The 19,318-nt window shown below is 46.1% G+C and overlaps 1 protein-coding gene across 2 annotated transcripts; it reads left to right on the top strand.

The window, feature by feature from the left end:
• Positions 1-945: 945 nt before the first annotated feature.
• On the top strand, positions 946-18,829 carry TEX33 (testis expressed 33). 2 transcript variants are annotated; one of them, NM_001077033.2, is made up of 7 exons: positions 946-1,058; positions 1,132-1,218; positions 3,305-3,364; positions 6,419-6,870; positions 8,896-9,040; positions 18,371-18,481; positions 18,676-18,808. In NM_001077033.2, the coding sequence occupies exons 3-7, from the start codon at positions 3,343-3,345 to the stop codon at positions 18,762-18,764; spliced, it is 819 nt and encodes a 272-aa protein (NP_001070501.1). In that variant the 5' UTR covers positions 946-1,058; positions 1,132-1,218; positions 3,305-3,342; the 3' UTR covers positions 18,765-18,808. The 2 variants fall into 2 exon arrangements, with proteins under 2 accessions (NP_001070501.1, XP_024848033.1); XM_024992265.2 differs by lacking the exons at positions 946-1,058; positions 1,132-1,218 and adding an exon at positions 1,640-1,775 and having other exon boundaries at positions 18,676-18,829.
• Positions 18,830-19,318: the final 489 nt, after the last annotated feature.

Genomic DNA, 19,318 nt, shown 5'->3' with positions numbered 1-19,318 from the left:
GGAGTTTGGAATTAACATATACTGACTTCTTAATATAAAATAGGTAATTAACAAGGACTTGTAAGCACAGGGAACTCTACTCAATATTCTTTAATAACCTATATGGGAAAGGAATCGGAAAAAAGAATAAATATATGTATAACTGAATCACTTTGCAGTACACCTGAAACTAACACCACATGATAAATTATATCGTATTATAAAGAAAAATTTTAAAAAAGTAGGTGGGCCAAAGGAAGGTGGTCTGTACCTTGGGTGTCTTTCCTGGCTCAGAATAAGACCTTTAGAGGCATGATTGAGGGGAGGGACCAGAGAAACAGATTCAGTCCCTGGGAGAAGGTCTCAGAACTCTGGCAGTGGGAAATAAGAAAGCTGCAAGAGAAGGAAGTAACCTTGGGGTTTAAGGGGAAGAGAGTAGATCCTTGCAGTTCCACCCCTGCTCTCATTTTGCTCTGATCCCTCATCCCTTTGAAACCAGCTCAGACAGCTCCAGGTACATCTTTCCTTTCCCTCCCCACTCCCCTTAACCTAATTTATGCTCAAAATCACACCTGGGCCTTTAATAGTCTAGTCTCTTCTGTTAAACTCCTACGCATACGTCAAGACCCAGCTCAAATGGCCCTTCTGTGAGCCCCACCTCTTTTTCCCTAGATAAAACTAATTACCCTCTCTTAACAAATTTGTAATCCCAAGAATGTCTTTCATACTCTATGGCATCTGAGCCCTCTGTGCCTAGCATGCAACCAAACCCAGGGTGAATACTTGGGACATTTTGAGTGAATGAGAGAGTGAGCAACGTCTGAAAGCCCCTGCTGCCCTCTCTGTACTGGCTCTCCTTGGCCTCTGTTCCCCAGGGTGGGCTTATCAGCCCTCTGAGGTAACAGAGCCCTGTGTATAGTGATCACCATGGCAACTCCAATGGACGGGGGTGGGCTGCTCCCCAGCAACTATCCACTGGTCTCCAGCAGCAGTTGTGCAGCACAGATCTGCACTCTTGGGCCTCGGCACACACCAGGGCAGTTCACATGTTTTCTGACGTTATGAGAGAGAGTGGACAGGTGAGGAAGGGACCCTGAAGTGGGCCAGGAGTCTGCCAGGACACGGGGCTTCATCTTCTTTCTCTCTATGCAGAGCTGCTTGTGAGTGGAGCTCCCAGACTGCAAGGGATCTACTTTCCCTCCCTCCTTGACCAACGTCTCTTGGGATCTTTCTCTCCAGGTCAGAAACTGGCAGTGAGCCTATACTTCTGTTAAAACCAGTCCAGGCCACTCTGGACTGGGGGTGTCACTGGAGCTGATGGGGAGTTCCAGTGGGCATATCAGGGGCGGGGGGTAGCTGGAGATGGGGAACAGGGACAGGAGCAGAAAGAGAACTCAGAGGAGACAGAAGTGGGGCTTGGTTTCAGCACCACCTGCGAGAGGTCCTATTTCTTTTCTGAGCCTCAGTTTCTCCAATTGTGAAAGAGGGTGAGTTAACACTTTCTTCAAACACCTCACTGAGTCCTCGTGAAAAGAGGCTAGTCACCTAGATGGAGGAATGCTTAACACATGAGATGCATTTGTCATCTCCTGCTGTATGACAAATCACCCCCAAACTGAGTGACTTAAGACAACATTTATTACCTCATAGTTTCTGTGGGTCAGGAATACAGATTAGCTTCAGTGGGCCATCTGTCTCAGGATCTCTCACAGACGGTGATCAAAGTATCGGCCAGGGCTTCTGTCTCATCTCAAAGGACAGTTAGTGAAGGACCTCTTTCTGTGACCATGCCCAAGGTAAGACTCATCATGTCAGATTGTTGAACTGAGAGTCACAGGTCTTCTTGAGCTGGTGGCCACAGGCCCTCAGTTCTTTGCCATGGGGGCCTCTCCAGAAGGCAGCTCATAACACAGAAGCTGCTTCCATCAGCACAAGAAGAGCCAGGAAGAGTCAGAGAGATTGTGAACAAGACAGAAGTCACAGTCCACCTCAGCCCACCGTCTAGCTTCTGATGACAAGCATCCTTTCCAGGACTTCTCTGGTGGTTCAGTGGTTAAGAATCTGCCTTGCAGCACAGGGGACATAACCTCAATCCCTGGTTGGGGAACTAAGATACCACATGCCTTAGAGCAACTAAGCCTGCGAGCCACAACTAGAGTCCATTTGCTACAACGCAAGATTTCGCATGATGCCATGAGACCCGACACAGCCAAAAAAGAAATAATTTTTTTTTTTAAAGGAAGCAAGTCACTAGGTCCAGCCCAGACTCAAGAGTTGAGGGGAAACACAGTGTATGAATACCAGGGGGCTAAGGATTGTTAAAGAGTCATACCAGAAGCTGCACAATCACCAAACAATTAAGTCAAAATTAATAGGGTGTTTTGTTTGGGGTGATTTTTCAAGAGAATACAATTCATCTGGTTCTTAACCTCTCTGAGTTTATTGGCAGAGACCAATTCGCTGGGTGACCTGACAAATTCACACCCTCTGAGTCTCAGTTTATTTATCAGTAAAATAAAGGGATTGGATTAACTAATCTCAAAGACCCTTTCCAGCTCTGACTTAATGCTTCTATGTTTTCCTTATTAAAAGATACTTACCACTTAGATACCATTTATCCTAAATCATTTTATCCTATTCATATTACAAATTTCACAAAAGTCCTTTAAAAACACATGCAAAAGAATAAGAGAATATGAATAAAGAAAAAAATTCACTTAGAAGAAAGGAATATAAACCTGAAAGCTGCAGAGGCTTTTAAGATGCCAGTGCTGGCCCTCAAATTTGACCCAAAGGCCTGTTCTTTGGAAGAAAGACAGAGATTATCCCAGAGTCGATTCCTGCTCTTGGCTCTCCTCCATGTTGGCCAAGCTGGTTCCTCTCTTTGAATGACCAGTTAGTGAAAATAGACAAAATCCTATTTGCAGAAGGCAAGTAGTATCCAGGATGGAGGGCTTGGAGCAATGCGCCTCCCAGCTAGGGGCCTGCTGGGGGCCCCTAGAGAGGGTTGGGTGGTACAGATGGGGGAGGAAATAGAAGAAAAAGATTGCAAAGGAGGAAGAGGAACCCCAGGTTCCTTGAGAAAGAGGCACTGGAGATGCGGTGATCCAGCCTGCCAGGGTCCAGGAAGCAGGTCCAGTGCCAGGGGTGATGGGTGGATGGAGCAGGGGGCTCCTTGGTGCCAGAGAGCCATGGAGGCAGCACAGAGAGCCCTCCGGTCAGGGGCTGGGCAGACGGCCACAGGCCTCCCTGTTCAGCCCTCCATTCATCTTTGTTTACAGAGTCTTGTCATTTGAGATGACCCTGTGTGTTTCTTTGCCTGCAGGACTAAGCTTGGAATTACCTGTTCCACAGCAAGAGCCGATGGAGCTGGGCCACCGACCAGGTAGGATGGGCAAGCAGGGACATGCTGAATGCACATGCAGTGCCTCTGGAGGGATCCCCTGAGGACAGCAAGGACCAACCTCTCCCCCTCTTAGTCTTGCTTTGGCCTCTAGACCTGCTGTGTGGCCCCGACTTCCTTGAGGCTTCTATCTGAAGACAGAAGGAAGAGGAAGGGCACAGAGGATTGCTGATCCCCTCCCATCTGCCTGGTCTTGGGGATTATGACCCCACCTTAGTGTCCCCTCTTGTAACCAAACACAAGTTCATGTGCCCATGGCACAGTGAGGCCATATAAACTAAAACATCAGAGTTTGGAGCAGAAAAAAGTTCCTTACAGGGCCAAGCAAGGAAAATGGGTGGCTCACGCTCAAAACCCCTGAACTCCTCAATGGTTTTCAGGCAGAAGATTTTATAGGCTTTGGGGTGAAGGCTGTAAGGTGTGTGACTTCTTTCTGATTGGGTAGTAGTGAGGTAACAGAGTGGTGCTCTAGGAATCTTGTGCTCCATTCTGAAGTTTTCATCCTCCACCAGGGTGGAGACCTTATTTCCTGCAGAAAAACTCAAAGATATCCCTTGAGGAGGAACTAGGATCCTGCTTTAATCACTACATTATTGTTCCTTTTTTTTTTTTTCCTGGCTCCACCACACAACTTGTGGGGGTCTTAGTTCCCCGACCAGAAATCGAACCTGCACCCTCGGCAGTGAGAGTTTGGAGTCCTAACCACTGGAGTGCCAGGGAATTATTTGCAATATTTTTTTTTTTATTCATTTATTTGGCTGGGCTTCCCAGGTGACTCTGTGCATAAAGAATCCATCTGCAATGCAGGAGACGCAAGAGATGTGAGTTCAATCCCTGGCTCTGGAAGGTCCCCTGGAGGAGGGCATGGCAATCCACTCCAGTATTCTTGCCTGGAGAATCCCATGGACAAAGGAGCCTGGTGGGCTACTGTCCATAGGGTCAGACATGACTGAAGTGACTGAGCACACACACACACATTGGCTTTCTGAGCCAGGGGCAGGAGATATGTTCCCAGCCATTGCAGCTCTCCTAACCCTAAAGGGCACGTGGAGGGTGAGCAGGCAGTTAAGATAAACTGTGTTAGAGGAGGCAGGCAGTAGCACAGCCTGGGAGAAACAGGAGTATGGATCCTGGAGACTTGCCCTCTTCCTTCTCACTATTCTCCTCCCTACCATCATTACCCCCATGGAGCTGAAGTCAGAGTATCCTGTTCTTGCCCTTTTGTTGTCTTCACAAAAGAGGAGAAACCTGTTCCCCCAGACCAAACTGCCTTCCCTCCCTCCTGTCTTGTGGTTTTGGCCAACAAACAGGCAGCCAAGAAAGGGGCGCCTCTGGGGACAAGGCTTCCAGGATGGGGACAGTGAACCTTCTCAAGAAAATGCAGGCAGACAGCAGTAAGAGCACTCAGCACCGGCCTGATCAACCATGGCCCTGCCTTGTGCTTGTGGGGAGATGGAAGCCCAGCTCAGGGCAGGGCTCCTCCTGAGCCCACAGGGCTGTGTTTCTTTCAGGAGTACTAGAGGATTCATCCAAAACATTGTGGAGGGACAGCTACCACCTGAGACTGAAGATTATGGGGGTGGCTGTATGTGGGGAGGGGGCAGAGACAGACCTGCCTTCTGTATTTTGCCCAGGATGAAGGTGTTTATTATATACCACGTGTAAAATGCTATATAAAATGTGTTGTAAGTCACTGTTCAGGGGGTTGTAAGATGAACTGTTACTTAGTTACTGGTCATTAAGAAAGAAAATATTGCTGGTTAGACCAGAGCGCATTGATCGTCAGATGCAGCCAGATGTCAAGGATGCTAACGTGAGAAGAAAGGACATTTCAGAATTGATGAGCTGCAGGGTGACCTGGGTCTGACTCCCCTGCAGCCATCTACTCATTCACTCCCTCACCGATGGGAGCCACCAGCAATCTCTGATGCACAGGGTTCTGGTGGGTGCTGAGGGGAGGCCCAGGACCGACTCACCTGTGGACCCACTACCATGACTCCCCTCCCCGATCAGGGAGAGAAAATAACAGGGTTTGAATCTTATAAGGATGGTCAGAGGGGAAAACCCAGAGAGATGCATGGAGCGTGCTGGGAACAGAGTTGTGGAGTTAAAAAGGAGGCACTGGCTCCACCAGCTTGGGGTGGGTGTCAGTGTCCTGGTGGGGCTGAGTTGGGAAGAACCTGGAGGATTTTGACTCAGGAGAAAGGAGGAGCTGGACTTCCAGGTAGCAGAACCAGTCTGAGCAAAGGCTGGGAGGTTGGACATCATGAGGTGTGGTGGGGAAGGAGTGGCAGTTTGGCTGGAGCCAGGGATCAGGGAAGAGAATGAGCAGACCTGTGGGCTTGGGGCAGGAAATTCCCGGGAACTGGAAGTCAGGGCAGGAGTGGGGATGGGGACAGGGAAGGGGAGAGATGGGGTGTGAGAGCCCGGAAGTGGCTGGGATGACACTATTCCATGAGCTGGAGAACAGGGGAGAGAAGTGGGGTTGGGAAGCAGCTCTAACTGGGGACAAAAGCTGGCCAACCCAGCTCTAGTACTTTCTAGCTGTGTGATTTGGCCAAGCCGAAAGACACCCTCTGCCAGCTTTCACAGTTGCTCACTGGATTGTTGGGGGTCGGGGGTAGTGGATGGAAGAGGTTCAAGGTGCAGTAAGGAACTAACCAAATGGAGTCAGTTCACTAAGCACAGAGAGGTCACCTCCTTTTCTGAAGGTCACACAGCTAGCCTCAAGGCTGGTCAGGCTGGGGCTGCAACCCCTGTGGTCAAAAACAGTGAGGGCTGCCTTGTCCAGTGTGACACTTTTCAGGCTACTACCCGCTCTCTTGGTCTCTCTCCTGATTTCTCACCCATACTTCTGTCTCCCGGGACTTCTTTCCGTCCTACCCGCGCCCCCCCACAACACCCCATACCATCTTTTTTTTCTACTCTGGGTTGTCTGTCTATTCCCCCTCCCCATTCCCATCATCGTTTTCCTACCCTCCACTTTCTGCATCTGTCTGTCTCCTCTCCTTCCTTTCCTGTCTCTTCCCTTTTCAGGTACAACCACTCTGACCAGGGCCCATCCGAACAACAACAAGGAAGGCCAGCAGGACACGGACCCCTGGAGAGCTGCCCATAGCCCTTTGGATACCTCCAAGCTCAAGTACCAGGCCCCGGTCTCCGTGAAGCCATCCCTGTACCGAGGAGACAGCCCCCGAAGCAGCTCCCTGGGGCGGGCCTCCCTGGAGGAGATCCCGCCTCCACCCCCTTCAGCTGTCAGCCGGGGATCCCTCTGGAGGGACTCAGACCCGGAATCCCTGAAGAAAGGGAGCTTCAGACCCTCCTCGAGGGAGAGCAGGGCTTCCTTACGAGAAGGGGCTCAGCCGTGCCAGGCGCCGAAGGAAGACCCCAACGCTGGGGCCCAGGGCCAGAGCGGCAGCAGCATTCCCAACAACATTCGTCACAAGTTTGGGAGCAACGTGGTGGACCAGCTGGTCTCCGAAGAGCAGGTGTCAGAACGGGGCACAGGAAGCTAAGGGTGGCAGGAGGGTCAAGCATGGAGATGGGCAATGAGGACCCCTAAGGAAGTTGCTCTTGAGTACAGAGTCCCTGTAATAATATCAACAGAGAGTAGTGTTTACTGCACACTTGCTATGGGCCAGGCACTGTGCACTGTTTAGTATTCACATCTAACTGTTCAATTTTCCCAGTGAGGGAGGTACTATAATAATCCTCATTTTACAGATTAGAAGCCCAAGCTTTAGCAGGCTTAAGTAAATGAACCCAAGTTAAACGGGATCCAAACTGTCTGGCAGATTCTGAAGCCCTGGTCTGTAATGATTTTGCACTTACAAGATTTATGTTAGAATTAGATGCTTTTAACTTAAGTCTCCTCAAGGGGACAGGATTGACTGGGAATCAGAAGATTTAAGTTTGAATCCTGGTTCTGCCCCTGAATCCTGGGAGACTTTGTATAGCTACTTTTCCTCTCTGAACCCAGTCTCTACATCTGTCAAGTGAGGCTGACTAGATCAGGCTGGCAAATAACAGAGCCTGAATTCACGGCAGACATCACCAATCGATGCTGGCCCTTTCCCCCCACTTGATACATCATTGCAGGAACTCAGTGCTGATCAATTGAAAGTTGAGAGAAAGCTCACCTGCCTACCTGCCACTTCTAGTCAAACAGAGATATTTTGAGGCATTTTGAAACATATTTTCAAAGTCACCTTCTCAACCCTCATAACGGACACATTGTACAGCAGGCCAGGCACTAGTCATTGTTTCTTTTTTTTGCTATTGTTCAGTGGCTAAGTCATGTCCAACTCTTTTAGACCCCATGGACTGCAGCACACCAGGCTCCACTGTCCTTCACCATCTTTTTTAACAGATGATAAATCTGGAGCTCAGAGAGGTGAAGTGATCTGCCTGGGGTCACACAGAACAAGTAGAAGAGCTAGGGTCAGAAAGGCTATGGGTGGGTCCCTTTCTACTTTATCATCTTAAGGTGGGGGACCCTTGCTCCTGTTAGTCTGGGAGGTCAAAATCCTAAACCCCCCACTCCACTTGGAGGATCTGGCCCCCACCTTGAGGTTGGCAGTATGGTCTCTATCTCTCTCTGCCCTTCTTAGCCTAGGGAACGTGCCATTTCTCTCTTTGGCCATCGTTGTCTTGGGCTTAAACCAAGAGATGTGTGTTTTGTTTTGTTTTGAATCCAGCTGTGACCCAGATCACAAGTGTCATCAGGCCAGCAAATATCAGAACTGGAAGTTACTTCAAAGACCACCCAGTTCTGCCCCCACCCTCATTTTAAGAGTAGGGGAACTGAGGCCCAGAAGGGAGCAAAAACTTGCCCAAATTAGCAGCTGGTATATGGCAGAGTTGGGACCCAAACCCAGTTCCTGGCTCTTAGGCCTGGGCTCAACCACTCCTACCACTGTAGGAGGCTTCCTTCTCTAGCTGTATGCTGGATTGAGTCCCTGCCCTGAGGTCCAGTTTCCTTCTTTATAAATAGTGGAAATAATACCACCTTATAAAGATGTCCCCTGCTGCTGTTCCATAGGGCTTCCCTGGTAGCTCACACGGTAAAGAATCCTCCTGCAATGCAGGAGACCTGGGTTCGATTCCTGGGTCAGAAAGATCCCTTGGAGAAGGGAATGGCAACCCACTCCAGTATTCTTGCCTGGAAAATCCCATGAACAGTGGAGCCTGGTGGGCTATAGTCCATGGGATCGCAAAGAGTTGGACAAGACTGAGCAACTGACACATTCACACGTTCAGTGTAGGGAGAAGTTTTCATGATCATTTTCTTCCTTGATGCCTGAGGCCCATGTGAAAGCTGAGGTGGTATGGGAGGGTGAGGGCGTTCAGCTACGCCAGCTCCCAGGACTGTGGTTGGTTGAAGGCTGCAGGCTTAGGGTGGAGAGGAGTGGTGAGGGCAGGCTCCAAGGGAGGAGAAATTAGAGGGGAGATGTGGGATTCACTTTGCCTCCCTACCTTTTGTCTTCTCTCTCCCTCCTTCCCTTCCTACTTAGGCTCGAAAGGCCATCGGGGAAGCCTTGGAGGGCCAGAAGAGGACAAGCTCATGGCCCAGCAGGATCCAGAGCCCCACGGAAATTACCTCCATCTTTTCAGACTACTATGATCTGGGCTACAACATGCGGTCAAACTTGTTTCAAGGTCAGGCCGAAAGACAAGGGTATGGGCTAGGAAAACCCACAGCCTTCAAGTTATTGGGCCAGGAAGGACCTGGATCCCCAGAGGAATCTAAGACCCCAGGATACATCCCCAGGGACTCTCATTTCACAGCCACCAAGGGCCCTCTGTATGCCAGGCTTTGTGCCAAGTGCTGGGAATGTCCAGTCCCCTGGCAAGTCTGTCCTCACAGAGCAGATGGTCCCTCCCAGTTGGCAGTCAGCCCTACCTCCACCCTGTACCTCTGGTGTCCTAATCTGCCAAGAGGAGGCCAGTGCATCTCTGGTCTGGCCTACTTTGATTACAGGGACAGTATCAGCCTTCCTGGGTTCAAAGTTCAGCTTAGCCAATGGGTATGGCCTCAGGCAGGATCCTTAACTCTCTGAGCCTCAGCCAACTTTCTTGGTTGGTGTTGTTCAGTTGCTAAGTCATGTTCAACTCTTTGCGACCCCATGGACTGCAGCATGCCAAACTCCTCTGTCCTCCACTGTCTCTCAGAGTTTGCTCAAATTCATATCCATTGCATCAGTGATGCTATCTACTCATCTCATCCTCTGCCTCCCCCTTCTCCTTTTGCCTTCAATCTTTCCCAGAATCACAGTCTTTTCCAATGAATCGGTTCTTTCCGTTAGGTGGCCAAAGTATTGGAGATTCAGCTTCACCAATAATCTTGCCAATGACTATCCAGGGTTGATTTCCTTTAGGACTGACTGATTTGATCATCTTGCAGTTCAAGAGACTCTTTAAGAGTCTTCTCCAGCACCACAATTTGAAAGCATCAATTCTTCATCACTCAGCCTTTTTTACGGTCCTTCTTTATGTACTTTCTTGGTACAATGGGGCTTATAACATAACAGGATTTTATGAGGAACCAGCTTACTATCTGACAGGCCAGTATTTTTCTTTCCCAGATCCCAGCAGGGGCACCTCCGGGGCAAAGTGTGGGTCGGAGGCCAAGACATCTGCAGCAAGTCCTGTGGGCCTCTGAGGTCCTATTTGTCAGAGGAGTACCCCTAGATCCGTCTCACAGGCTGATGGGAAACAATTTCCCCAGGGCTTCTTGGTCATACAAGGTGGATCTGAAACTCAAATCCAGGTTTTTCTTCCACCTGCAAAGCCCCAGAGTCTTTCCCCAGTACTTGGTCACCTCCCAAAATATGACCCTGTTCCCAGGGGTCTAACTGATTGCTCGGATGGGGGTCCTCAGTGAGCAAGGAGCAGCGTCTCTCTGTCCCCACATTCCAGTTTGGCCTCATTGCAAAATATCAAGTCTTTCTGGCCCCCTTCTTTCCTCCCTCCTTCCTCTATGCCTTCTCAGTGTCCTCAGGGCCTGGCAACCCCCTACCTGGCTCAGATCCTCATCACCCAAGGAACCAGACAACCACTGGAAAACGTTCTGAGTTTTCCTTTGAGCCTGAAGAAAGGGTAGTGCTTGGGGAGAGAAGAGAGAATACAGCCTCAGATTGTCCCTTTCTGAGTCTTGGGAGTCGGCCTTCCATTACAATTATCGCTCAATAATTTTATGTATGGTGATGTCTGAAGTGAAGTGAAGTCACGCAGTCGTATCTGACTCTTTGCGACCCCATGGACTGTAGCCTACCAGGCTCCTCTGTCCATGGGATTTTCCAAGCAAGAATACTGGAGTGGGTTGCTATTTCCTTCTCCAGGAGATCTTCCCGACCCAGGGATCAAACCCAGGTCTCCCGCATTGCAGGCAGATGCTTTACAGTCTGAGCCACCAGGGAAGTCTCTCTACATACCTTTAAAAGAATGATATAAAAAGCATCTGTGTATACTTTACCCAGGGCTTCCCTGGTGGTCACACGGAAAGGAATCTGCCTGCAATGCAGGAGAACCCTGGGTTGGGAAGAGCCCTTGGAGAAGGGAATGAATGACAACCTACTACAGTATTTTTGTCTGGAAAGTTCCATGAACAGAGGAGCCTGGCCAACTTCAGTCCATGGGACCACAAAGAGTCGGACATGACTGAGCGACTAACATGCACATGCACACTTCAGCCAGTCTGAGAAACACAATTGCGCTGAGGGAGCAAACAAACCCATGGAGCCAGTGCAAACTAGCTTGCATCAGCTTCTAAAAGGTGATGGTTAAATTTTACCAAATTGTTGGTATCATAAGCTATCTTACAATTGGCCATAGTCCTACAATTGACCTTTGAACACAGAAGAGTCAGGGTGTCAACCACTGCTCTACCAGTACCCCCAGCACACAGTCAACAATCCAAGTACTACTATCTCTGCCCCCAAAACAAAGGAATTGATAAATGACTCACCCAAGGGAGGATGCTGAGATAGTTGAAACAGAATCAGGACTCAAATCCTAGTTCTTTTGTTTCCATGTATGGTGACCCATAACCAAACACAAACTTCCCCTACACCTAGTTAATTTTCAAAGATCTATAGAAGGAAAATGCAGGTACTATATTTATTGAAAAAAAAAAAACACATATAGGTGGACCTGTGTATTTCAAACCCATACTGTTCAAGGGTCAACTCCAGAAACTGGCAAGGGCTTACAAATTAGGGCGTTGCTTTCTGCACCCAGCAGAAAGCAGAAGGGCAGCATGCCTCACCCATCCATCCCCCTCCATCCGCCCAGGTTGGTCTTGGCATTTGCTGCTCCAGGCTGAGGAGGCACCTGTGGCTGGACAGGAGTGGGAGGGAAGAAGCAGGCTAGGTGGGGAAGGCCGAAGGAGGGTCTTTTCTCTTAGTGAGATGAGGAGCCAAGGGAGGGTCTTAAGCAGAGAATGGCATTGACTTAGATTAAAGGATCATTCCAGTTGCTGTGTTGAGAACACAGGGAGCTGGGATAGAAACAGGGAGACCAGCGAGGAGGTGCCTGCAAAAATCCAGGTGGGGTAAATGATGGGGGCTTGGTCTAGAGAGCAGGGCTGCTGCATTTTATGACTCTGATAGGTACCATTGTGCAAGAATGGGTTTCCCAGGTGGCTCAAGTGGTAAAGAACCTGCCTACCAACACAGGAGATTTAGGAGATGCCGGTTTGATATCTGGGGTGGGAAGACCCCCTGGAGGAGGAAATGGCAACCCACTCCAGTATTCTTGCCTGGGAAATCCCATAGACAGAGCAGCCTGATGGGCTTCAGTCCATGGGATCACAAAGAGTCGGACACGACTGAGCACACACACACATCGTGCAATATGGCGGCACAGGGAGGTAGTGGTGAAGGTGATCTGATGCAGGAGGAGCCTGGCGATTTGTGTAAGGCAGGGCAAACACAATATACTAACCAATGGATTTGGGTGCATGAGAGGGAATAAAGGTTGATGTCATGGTTTTTGACCTGAACAACTTAAAGGATGAGATTGTTATTTACTGAGATAGAGAAGGGTCCAGGAGGAGTGGCTTGAAGAAATCCTATGCCATGCTGAGTCATAAAGATAATCTTTTATATAGTTTTGGTTTTCACACCTAAGTCTTTAATCCATGTGGAGTTGATTTCTGTTTTCAGTGTGAAGCAAGGATTCATTGTTAATTTCTCCTTGGTGTGAAAATCCTATTTTCTCAGTACCTTTTACTGAATTATCTCATCTTTGGCCCCCAGTGACCTGCAGTGGTACAACTGGTCTCCATCAAGTTTCCTTATGTGCATGGATCAGTTTCCAGGCTCTCTATTCTGTCCACTGGTCAAATATTACACTTTTAATTATCAGGGTATTATAAGTGGCCTGATATCTGGTTGGGCTGTCTTCACTCCCCACTCCTTCACCACCACCAGCAGGAATAGCTAATGTCATAGCTTATTCTAGGCTCTTTGCTCTTCATATAAATTCTAAATCAGCTTGTCAATATCCATGAAAAATCCTGTTGGCATTTTGATTGAAAGTATTGATACACTGAATCTACAGCTCAATTTAGGGGCAGTTGTCAGTTTTCTGACAATGAATTTTCCAATCCATGAGTATGGTCTACAATCCCATTAATTTAAATCTACCTTCAAAATGTGTCAGTAACACTTAAAAAATTTTTTTTCTACAAAGATTACACAACTTTTTGTTAGACTTGCTTTGAAAAATCTTTTATTTATCTACTTTTTGCTGCTTATTGCAAATAGTATCTTTTTAAAAATGTGATTTTTTTTTCTAACTTTGCTGCTTATATACACAGAAGCAATTTTAATTTTTGTACATTAATCTTATATCCAGAGGGCTTACTCAATTCACCTATTCCAATAATTTGTTTGTAGATTCTTTGGGGCTTCTTATTTTTAATAATAACAATGGCTCTATTCATGTGTAGCATGTAACATGAGCCAGGCACTGCTCTAAGTACTTTATATACATTTTAATTTTCATAAGAACCTTAGGCAGTATTGCTATAATCTGCCCCTGCCACCTTTTTAAGACAGAAAAAATGACTTGCTTAAGGCCACTTGCTTAAATAACTTGCTTAAGGCCACACATCTAGGAACAGTCAGAGTTGGGGTTAAACTCTGGCAGCCTGGGACCAGAGTTCACATTATTACCCATGAGGCTCTATTCCATCTTTGTACCATCTGTCCCAGCTGGTTTATCTGGGACAATGGTGCAAATAAGCAGGTATCCCTCTCTGCTTCTTGAGTCTAACATTTTACTATTAAATCCAATATTTTAAAAGGAATTTGAAGGTACCTTTTATCAGATTGAGGGCTCCATTTATTCCTAGTTAGCTAGCACTTTAATTTTTTAAAAAGTCGTGCATGAGTGCTGAGTTGTATTAACTATTTCTACAGCTGTTTTTGTTTAGTTTTTTTGACTGTACTGCTCAGCTTGCATGGATGAGTTCCCCACCCAGACCCTCGGCAGGGTGGAGTCCTAACCACTGAACCACCAGGGAAGCCCCATAAAGTTTTTCTATTTTTGGCTGCATCTCACAACATCTTAGTTCCCCGACCAGGGTTGGAACCCATGACCCCCACAGTGGGAGCACAGAATCTTCACCTCTGGACCACCAGGGAAGTCATACAGCTGTTACTTAGATGATCATATGATTTTTTCCTTTGATCTGTTGATGTGGTAAATTATAGTAACTGATTTTTAAATATTAAACCAAACTTGTATACCTACATTTAAATTAGTATAGATGCATTATCAGGCTTCCTGGGTGGCTCAGGGGTAAAGAATCCACCTGCCAACACAGGAGTCGAGGGTTCAATCCCTGGGTTAGGAAGATCCCTTGGAGAAGGGCATGGCTACCCACTCCTTGCCTGGGAAATCCCAAGGACAGAGGAGGCTGGCGGGCTATAGTCCACGTGGATCACAAAAGAGTTAGACATAGCGATAAAACAATAGATGCATTATTTTTTTTTTATTGTAAAGGCTGTCATGTAGAAGAGTGTATAAAGTCTTTGTGTAGAATATAAAGAATAATAATAACTAGTTGTGTGCCACCTCCTGGGTCAGTGGGTGGCTTTACAGGGCCCTTGGAAGCCTCTCCTGTATTTCTCCCAGCTGCCTCATCTCACTTTTGTTTGACCCATTTTTTTGATGTTTTTGGCTCATGGCTGTGAAAGTGCTGAGTCCTAATCACTTGACCGGCAGGAAGTCCCTGTTTGACTCTTGTTAACAATCCCTTTGCTTTTCTCTATAGTGTCAGACCTCTTGGGCAGGAGACATTTGAGTACAGACCAGAAGGAGTGGGGCTCAGCCTGTGGATTGCAGGGGAAGAGCAGTCAGGCACAGGGGCCATGCTAAGGACATAGACTCTTTCTGGCCCTTTTACTGGGAACCACTGTAGGATTTTGTACTAAGGAGTGACTTCTGTTTCCAAGGATCCATCTGGCTGTAGTGTTACAGGACAGAACCCAGAAGGGCAGGACTAGAAGCAGAAGAATCAGTGAGGAGGACCAGATTAGAGGCAGGATTGAAAATGGCTCCAGGCTGGTCCTCTCTCCACTAGCTCACATCTGGTTCACAGAAACACATGCATGTACATCCTTGCACTTGAGTTATTATGCCTGGTGCATTCTTATCTGGGGCCAATGCCTCTTGTTCCAAGCCTTGGTGCACCCCAAACTTTCAGGCAATGTGTCAAGCTCCCCAAGTGACCCCAGGAGTTATTTCACAGCTCAGTCTGTTATCTGATCTCTACTAGCCTTAGGGCTTCAGTCCAAGTCTCTGACTTAACATTGTGTTCTGTAAACATTTAAATCGATAAATACTAAACACCATAAAAATCACTTTTTAAAAAAGTGGATTTCTTTCTCAATAGCATCATCATTAGAGAACACGACCTGTAATGATTGCAGTCCTTTCAAATGCGGAGCTTTATAATCCAGCAGATGGTCAATTTTTATAGATAATCAATATATATTTGAAAATAGTTTGAATTCAGGATTCTATATCTATTAATTACTAAAAGATGTACCTTCAAGTCTTCCCCTATGATAGCAGCCTTGTCAATTGCTCTTTGTAGTTCTGTCAGATTTGCTTTACCAATTTCGTGATTATTCCAGGGCAGCTAGTTTAGAATTATTATGTCACCGGAATGAACTGCAGTTACTTTTATCTCTTATAGTGCTTTTGCTTTACAGTCTATTTTATCCAATATTAATGTCATGTGACTAGATTGCTTTGTGATTTTGTGATTATTAATCCTTTTCTGTATTTCCGTGTTTATTTTCTCTTTGTGTCCTTTTGCTTTAAATGTGCTTAAAATAATAAATATCTTAAAACATCTATAGCCTGATCATCTGTTTTTTAAACAGCTGGTCTACTCCATTTATATTTATTTTAATTACTGATAGACTTGGATTTATTTTTATGGTCTTATTTTGTACTTTCTGTTTGACCTAATTTTTCTATGCTGCTTTTTTTCTCTTTCCCTTGTTTTGGATTTGAGTGAGCTTTCTTTTTTTCGCCCAATCTAAATTTTGTCCTTATTCTTCCTATTCTCTCAGTGCTTATCCTTGAGTTTTCTTCTTTCTGGCCGAACTGTGTGGCTTGCAGGATCTTAGTTCCCTTACCGTGGAAGCTCAGTCCTAACCACTGGACCTCCAGTGAATTTCCTATCTTTGACATTTTTACATGCATAGTTAGCAAATTCTAAAGTTAATCAAGGTATTTCAGCTTTTCTGAACAATATAAAGGTGTGAGAATGCTTCACCTTTATTCTTGCCACCCCTCCAATATCAGCTAATGTGTGATTATTTTACAGGTTTTTTACTCTATATAAGCAAAGTAGTTTAAGCTGTGGATTTTGGAGCCACAGGGTCCGCGTTTGAGTCCTCCATCTTTCACTTCCCAGCTGCATGACTTTAAACAAGTGACTTAACCTTTCTGTGCTTCAGTGACTTCAACAGCAAAATGGGGGTAATAACCACACTTCTTAGCGTTGTTGGGAAAATTCAGTGAGGAAGTTCTGTAAAGCTTTGAATCAAACTGTCTGTGCTTAGCACCTGCTAAATCTTCAAAAATACTTACCTGTCACAATCATTATTTTGCTCCACATATTCAACATTGGTACTGTTGTTATAATTGATGTGTATTTAGATTTATTCAAGATTTCCAATATCTTTGCCTACCATCCCTTCTTTTACCTCAGATTTTTTCCTTCTGGGATTATTTTTTCTTTCTGAATTATGTTGTTTAGAAGATTTTTGGGGTGAGATTCTGTCGTTGGTTTTTTTTTTTTTTTTTTGCTAAGCTGTGTGGCCTATGGGATCTCAGTTCCCCAAGTAGGGATCAAACCTGTGTCCCCTGAATTGGGAGCACAGAGTCTTAACCACTGGACTGGCCAGGAAATCCCTGTTGTTGGTAAATTTTAAGCTCAGAAAGATTTTTATTTCATCCTATTCTTGGAAGAGTTATTGTAAACAGTTCGAAATTGTTGATTTCTTTTTGTCAGCACTTTGATGATGCTAATTTATTTCCTCCTCACTTGGATGGTTATTTAAACTCATTATTATTCTCATAATCTGTCTTTTCTCTGTGGCTATTTCTAAGATTTCTTTGTCTCTGGTATTCTAAATTTTACTTGATTGTACCTAGGTAAGGAATTCTTTTTGCTTAAACTGACTGGGGAATTGTGATTCTTGAATCTAAGGATTCATGTATTTCATAAATTCTGAAAAAATTCCAGCCACTATCTTTCCAAATATTGTCTCTCCCTGTTTTCTCCACTCTCTCCTTTAGAACTACAATTAGACATATGTTAGGCCTTCTCATTTACTCTTTATTTAACAGTTTTTTATTTTCCACATCTTTATTTCCCCCCCTCTATGCTGCATTCTACTTAATTTCTTTAGATATTATCTACTAGGTTACCATTTTTTCTCATCTGTATCTAATTAGCTCTTTTACCTGTCCATTGAATTTGTTTTTAAAAGTTATGATGTCAATTTTCAAACTTAAAGAAAAGTAGAGAAGAGTTTAATAAGCAGATATTGCACTTACCATCCAGCTTCACTAATTATCAATACACAACTAATCTTGTTTCATCATTTTCCTCACCCACCCATTCATTCCCACCCCAGATAATTCTGAAGCAAATCCCAGGCCTCTTACCATCCATCATCACCTTTCTTTTTATTTTATTTTCCATCCATTGTGTGTGCATGCTCAGTCTCTTCAGTTGTGTCTGACTCTTTGCGACCCTAGGAACTGTAGCCCACCAGGCTTCTCTGTCCAGTTGGATTCTTCAGGCAAGAATACTGGAGTGGGTTGCCATGCCCTCCTTCAGGGGATCTTCCTGACCTAGGGATTGAACCCATTACCTTTCAACTATTATATTTTATTTCTGAAATTCCATTTGCTTCTTTTACTAACCTGTCTGTTCTTTATGGGTAGTTTTTTATTCTTTGCTTATGTTTTTATTCTCTTTTTCACAACTTTACACACTGAATGACAATAATTTTATATTCTGTAACTGATCATTCAAATCTTTGTGTCTTTTGGAATTTGGTCCTCTGATGATTTTTCTGACTTTTGATCATGGTAACTATTTCCTTGTGTGTGTTTTAACTTAACACACAGACCTAAATGAAAATATAGGTACCAACTGCCACATGCCAGCTGCTCCAAGGAATGTAATCTTCCCAATATTGTGAGAACATTTTGTTCTTTTGAACAGATCAAGAGGTCAAAGCTCTGAGAGATTAAAATCTTATCTGAGGCCATACTGTCCATAAATGATGGACCTCGGGTTTGAGTCCAGGCCAGCCTTCCTCTGCCTAACCCTTCCTAACCTCTGCCCTTCCACAACCCATGATCCACAGGGGAAACTGACACCCAAATATGAACCCTGCAGTACTTGACCTCTGTTGACTTGGGGCTTCTTTTCTTCATGGGGTTCCATAGGGGCCCCACAGGAGACGAAAAGCCTCATGAAGGCTTCCTACACTCCCGAGGTGATTGAGAAATCGGTGAGGGACTTAGAGCACTGGCATGGCAGGAAGACGGATGATCTGGGTAGGTGGGAAGCTGGGGTTGGGGGAGGAGGGAACTCCCTGGGTAGGGTGTGTTGGCCTAAGGTCCTGAAAGAAACCACAACAGCAGCTAGAGCCCTGGGGTGGGCCTGGAAGACATATGGGTTGCCATTGGTACCTGCACACTCCAGAGGTCCTCTTGGTGATTTGTGCTGGCTCCTTCTCTCCGCTCTGCAGGACGGTGGCACCAGAAAAATGCGATGAACATGAACTTGCAGAAAGCACTGGATGAGAAAGAAAAGAGCAAAAACAAGAACTCAAAGTAGATGCAACCCAGGAGAGGTGCCCTCCGCTCAGAGAAAGTGCTAATAAAGAAAGGCACACATCCGAACCTTTGTCTCTGCTTGGCTCCTCTCTTCAGGTTGCGGGAGAGGGCAATGTATAGTGCTGGAGAAACCTACTGAGAAAGGACAGAAGCCCTAACAGTCCAAACTACCGTTCCCTCCTCACCCAACCCCAGCCTTTCCTCCTGGGGACACACACACACACACACACACACACACACGTTTCCCTCATAATTCCAGGAAAGGATGTGAGAGCAGAATGGAACTCTGCTCAAGCCCGGGGTGCCTCGCCCGGGGCGAAGGGCTCCTATAGGGGACCCCTGCTGGATCTTACTGCACGGCCTCCATAGCACAACCCCAATTATTTACAAACATCGGTTCCTTCCCCAAGATCCAATGGACTTCAGAGGAACTGGCCACGCCTCCTCCAATCCAGGGGTAATTTTGATTGGTCTTCAGAAATTCTAACCCTTCCTTCTACACACAAAGTGATTGGTTCAGAAAGGGGCATGTGATTCAACTTGGGCCAATGAGAT

This window comes from Bos taurus, chromosome 5 (assembly GCF_002263795.3).
Source record: "Bos taurus isolate L1 Dominette 01449 registration number 42190680 breed Hereford chromosome 5, ARS-UCD2.0, whole genome shotgun sequence".
Lineage (NCBI taxonomy): Eukaryota > Metazoa > Chordata > Mammalia > Artiodactyla > Bovidae > Bos > Bos taurus.
The sequence above is the reverse complement of the archived record's forward strand: the minus strand, read 5'-3'. Positions and strand labels throughout refer to the sequence as shown.

Excerpts from the sequence above, each read along its gene's own strand:
- TEX33 (XM_024992265.2), top strand. The coding sequence starts at position 3,343 with ATGGAGCTGGGCCACCGACCAG. Across the intron at positions 9,041-18,370 it reads GCGGTCAAACTTGTTTCAAG|GGGCCCCACAGGAGACGAAA; the intron begins GTCAGGCCGAAA and ends GGGGTTCCATAG. Across the intron at positions 18,482-18,675 it reads CAGGAAGACGGATGATCTGG|GACGGTGGCACCAGAAAAAT; the intron begins GTAGGTGGGAAG and ends TCCGCTCTGCAG.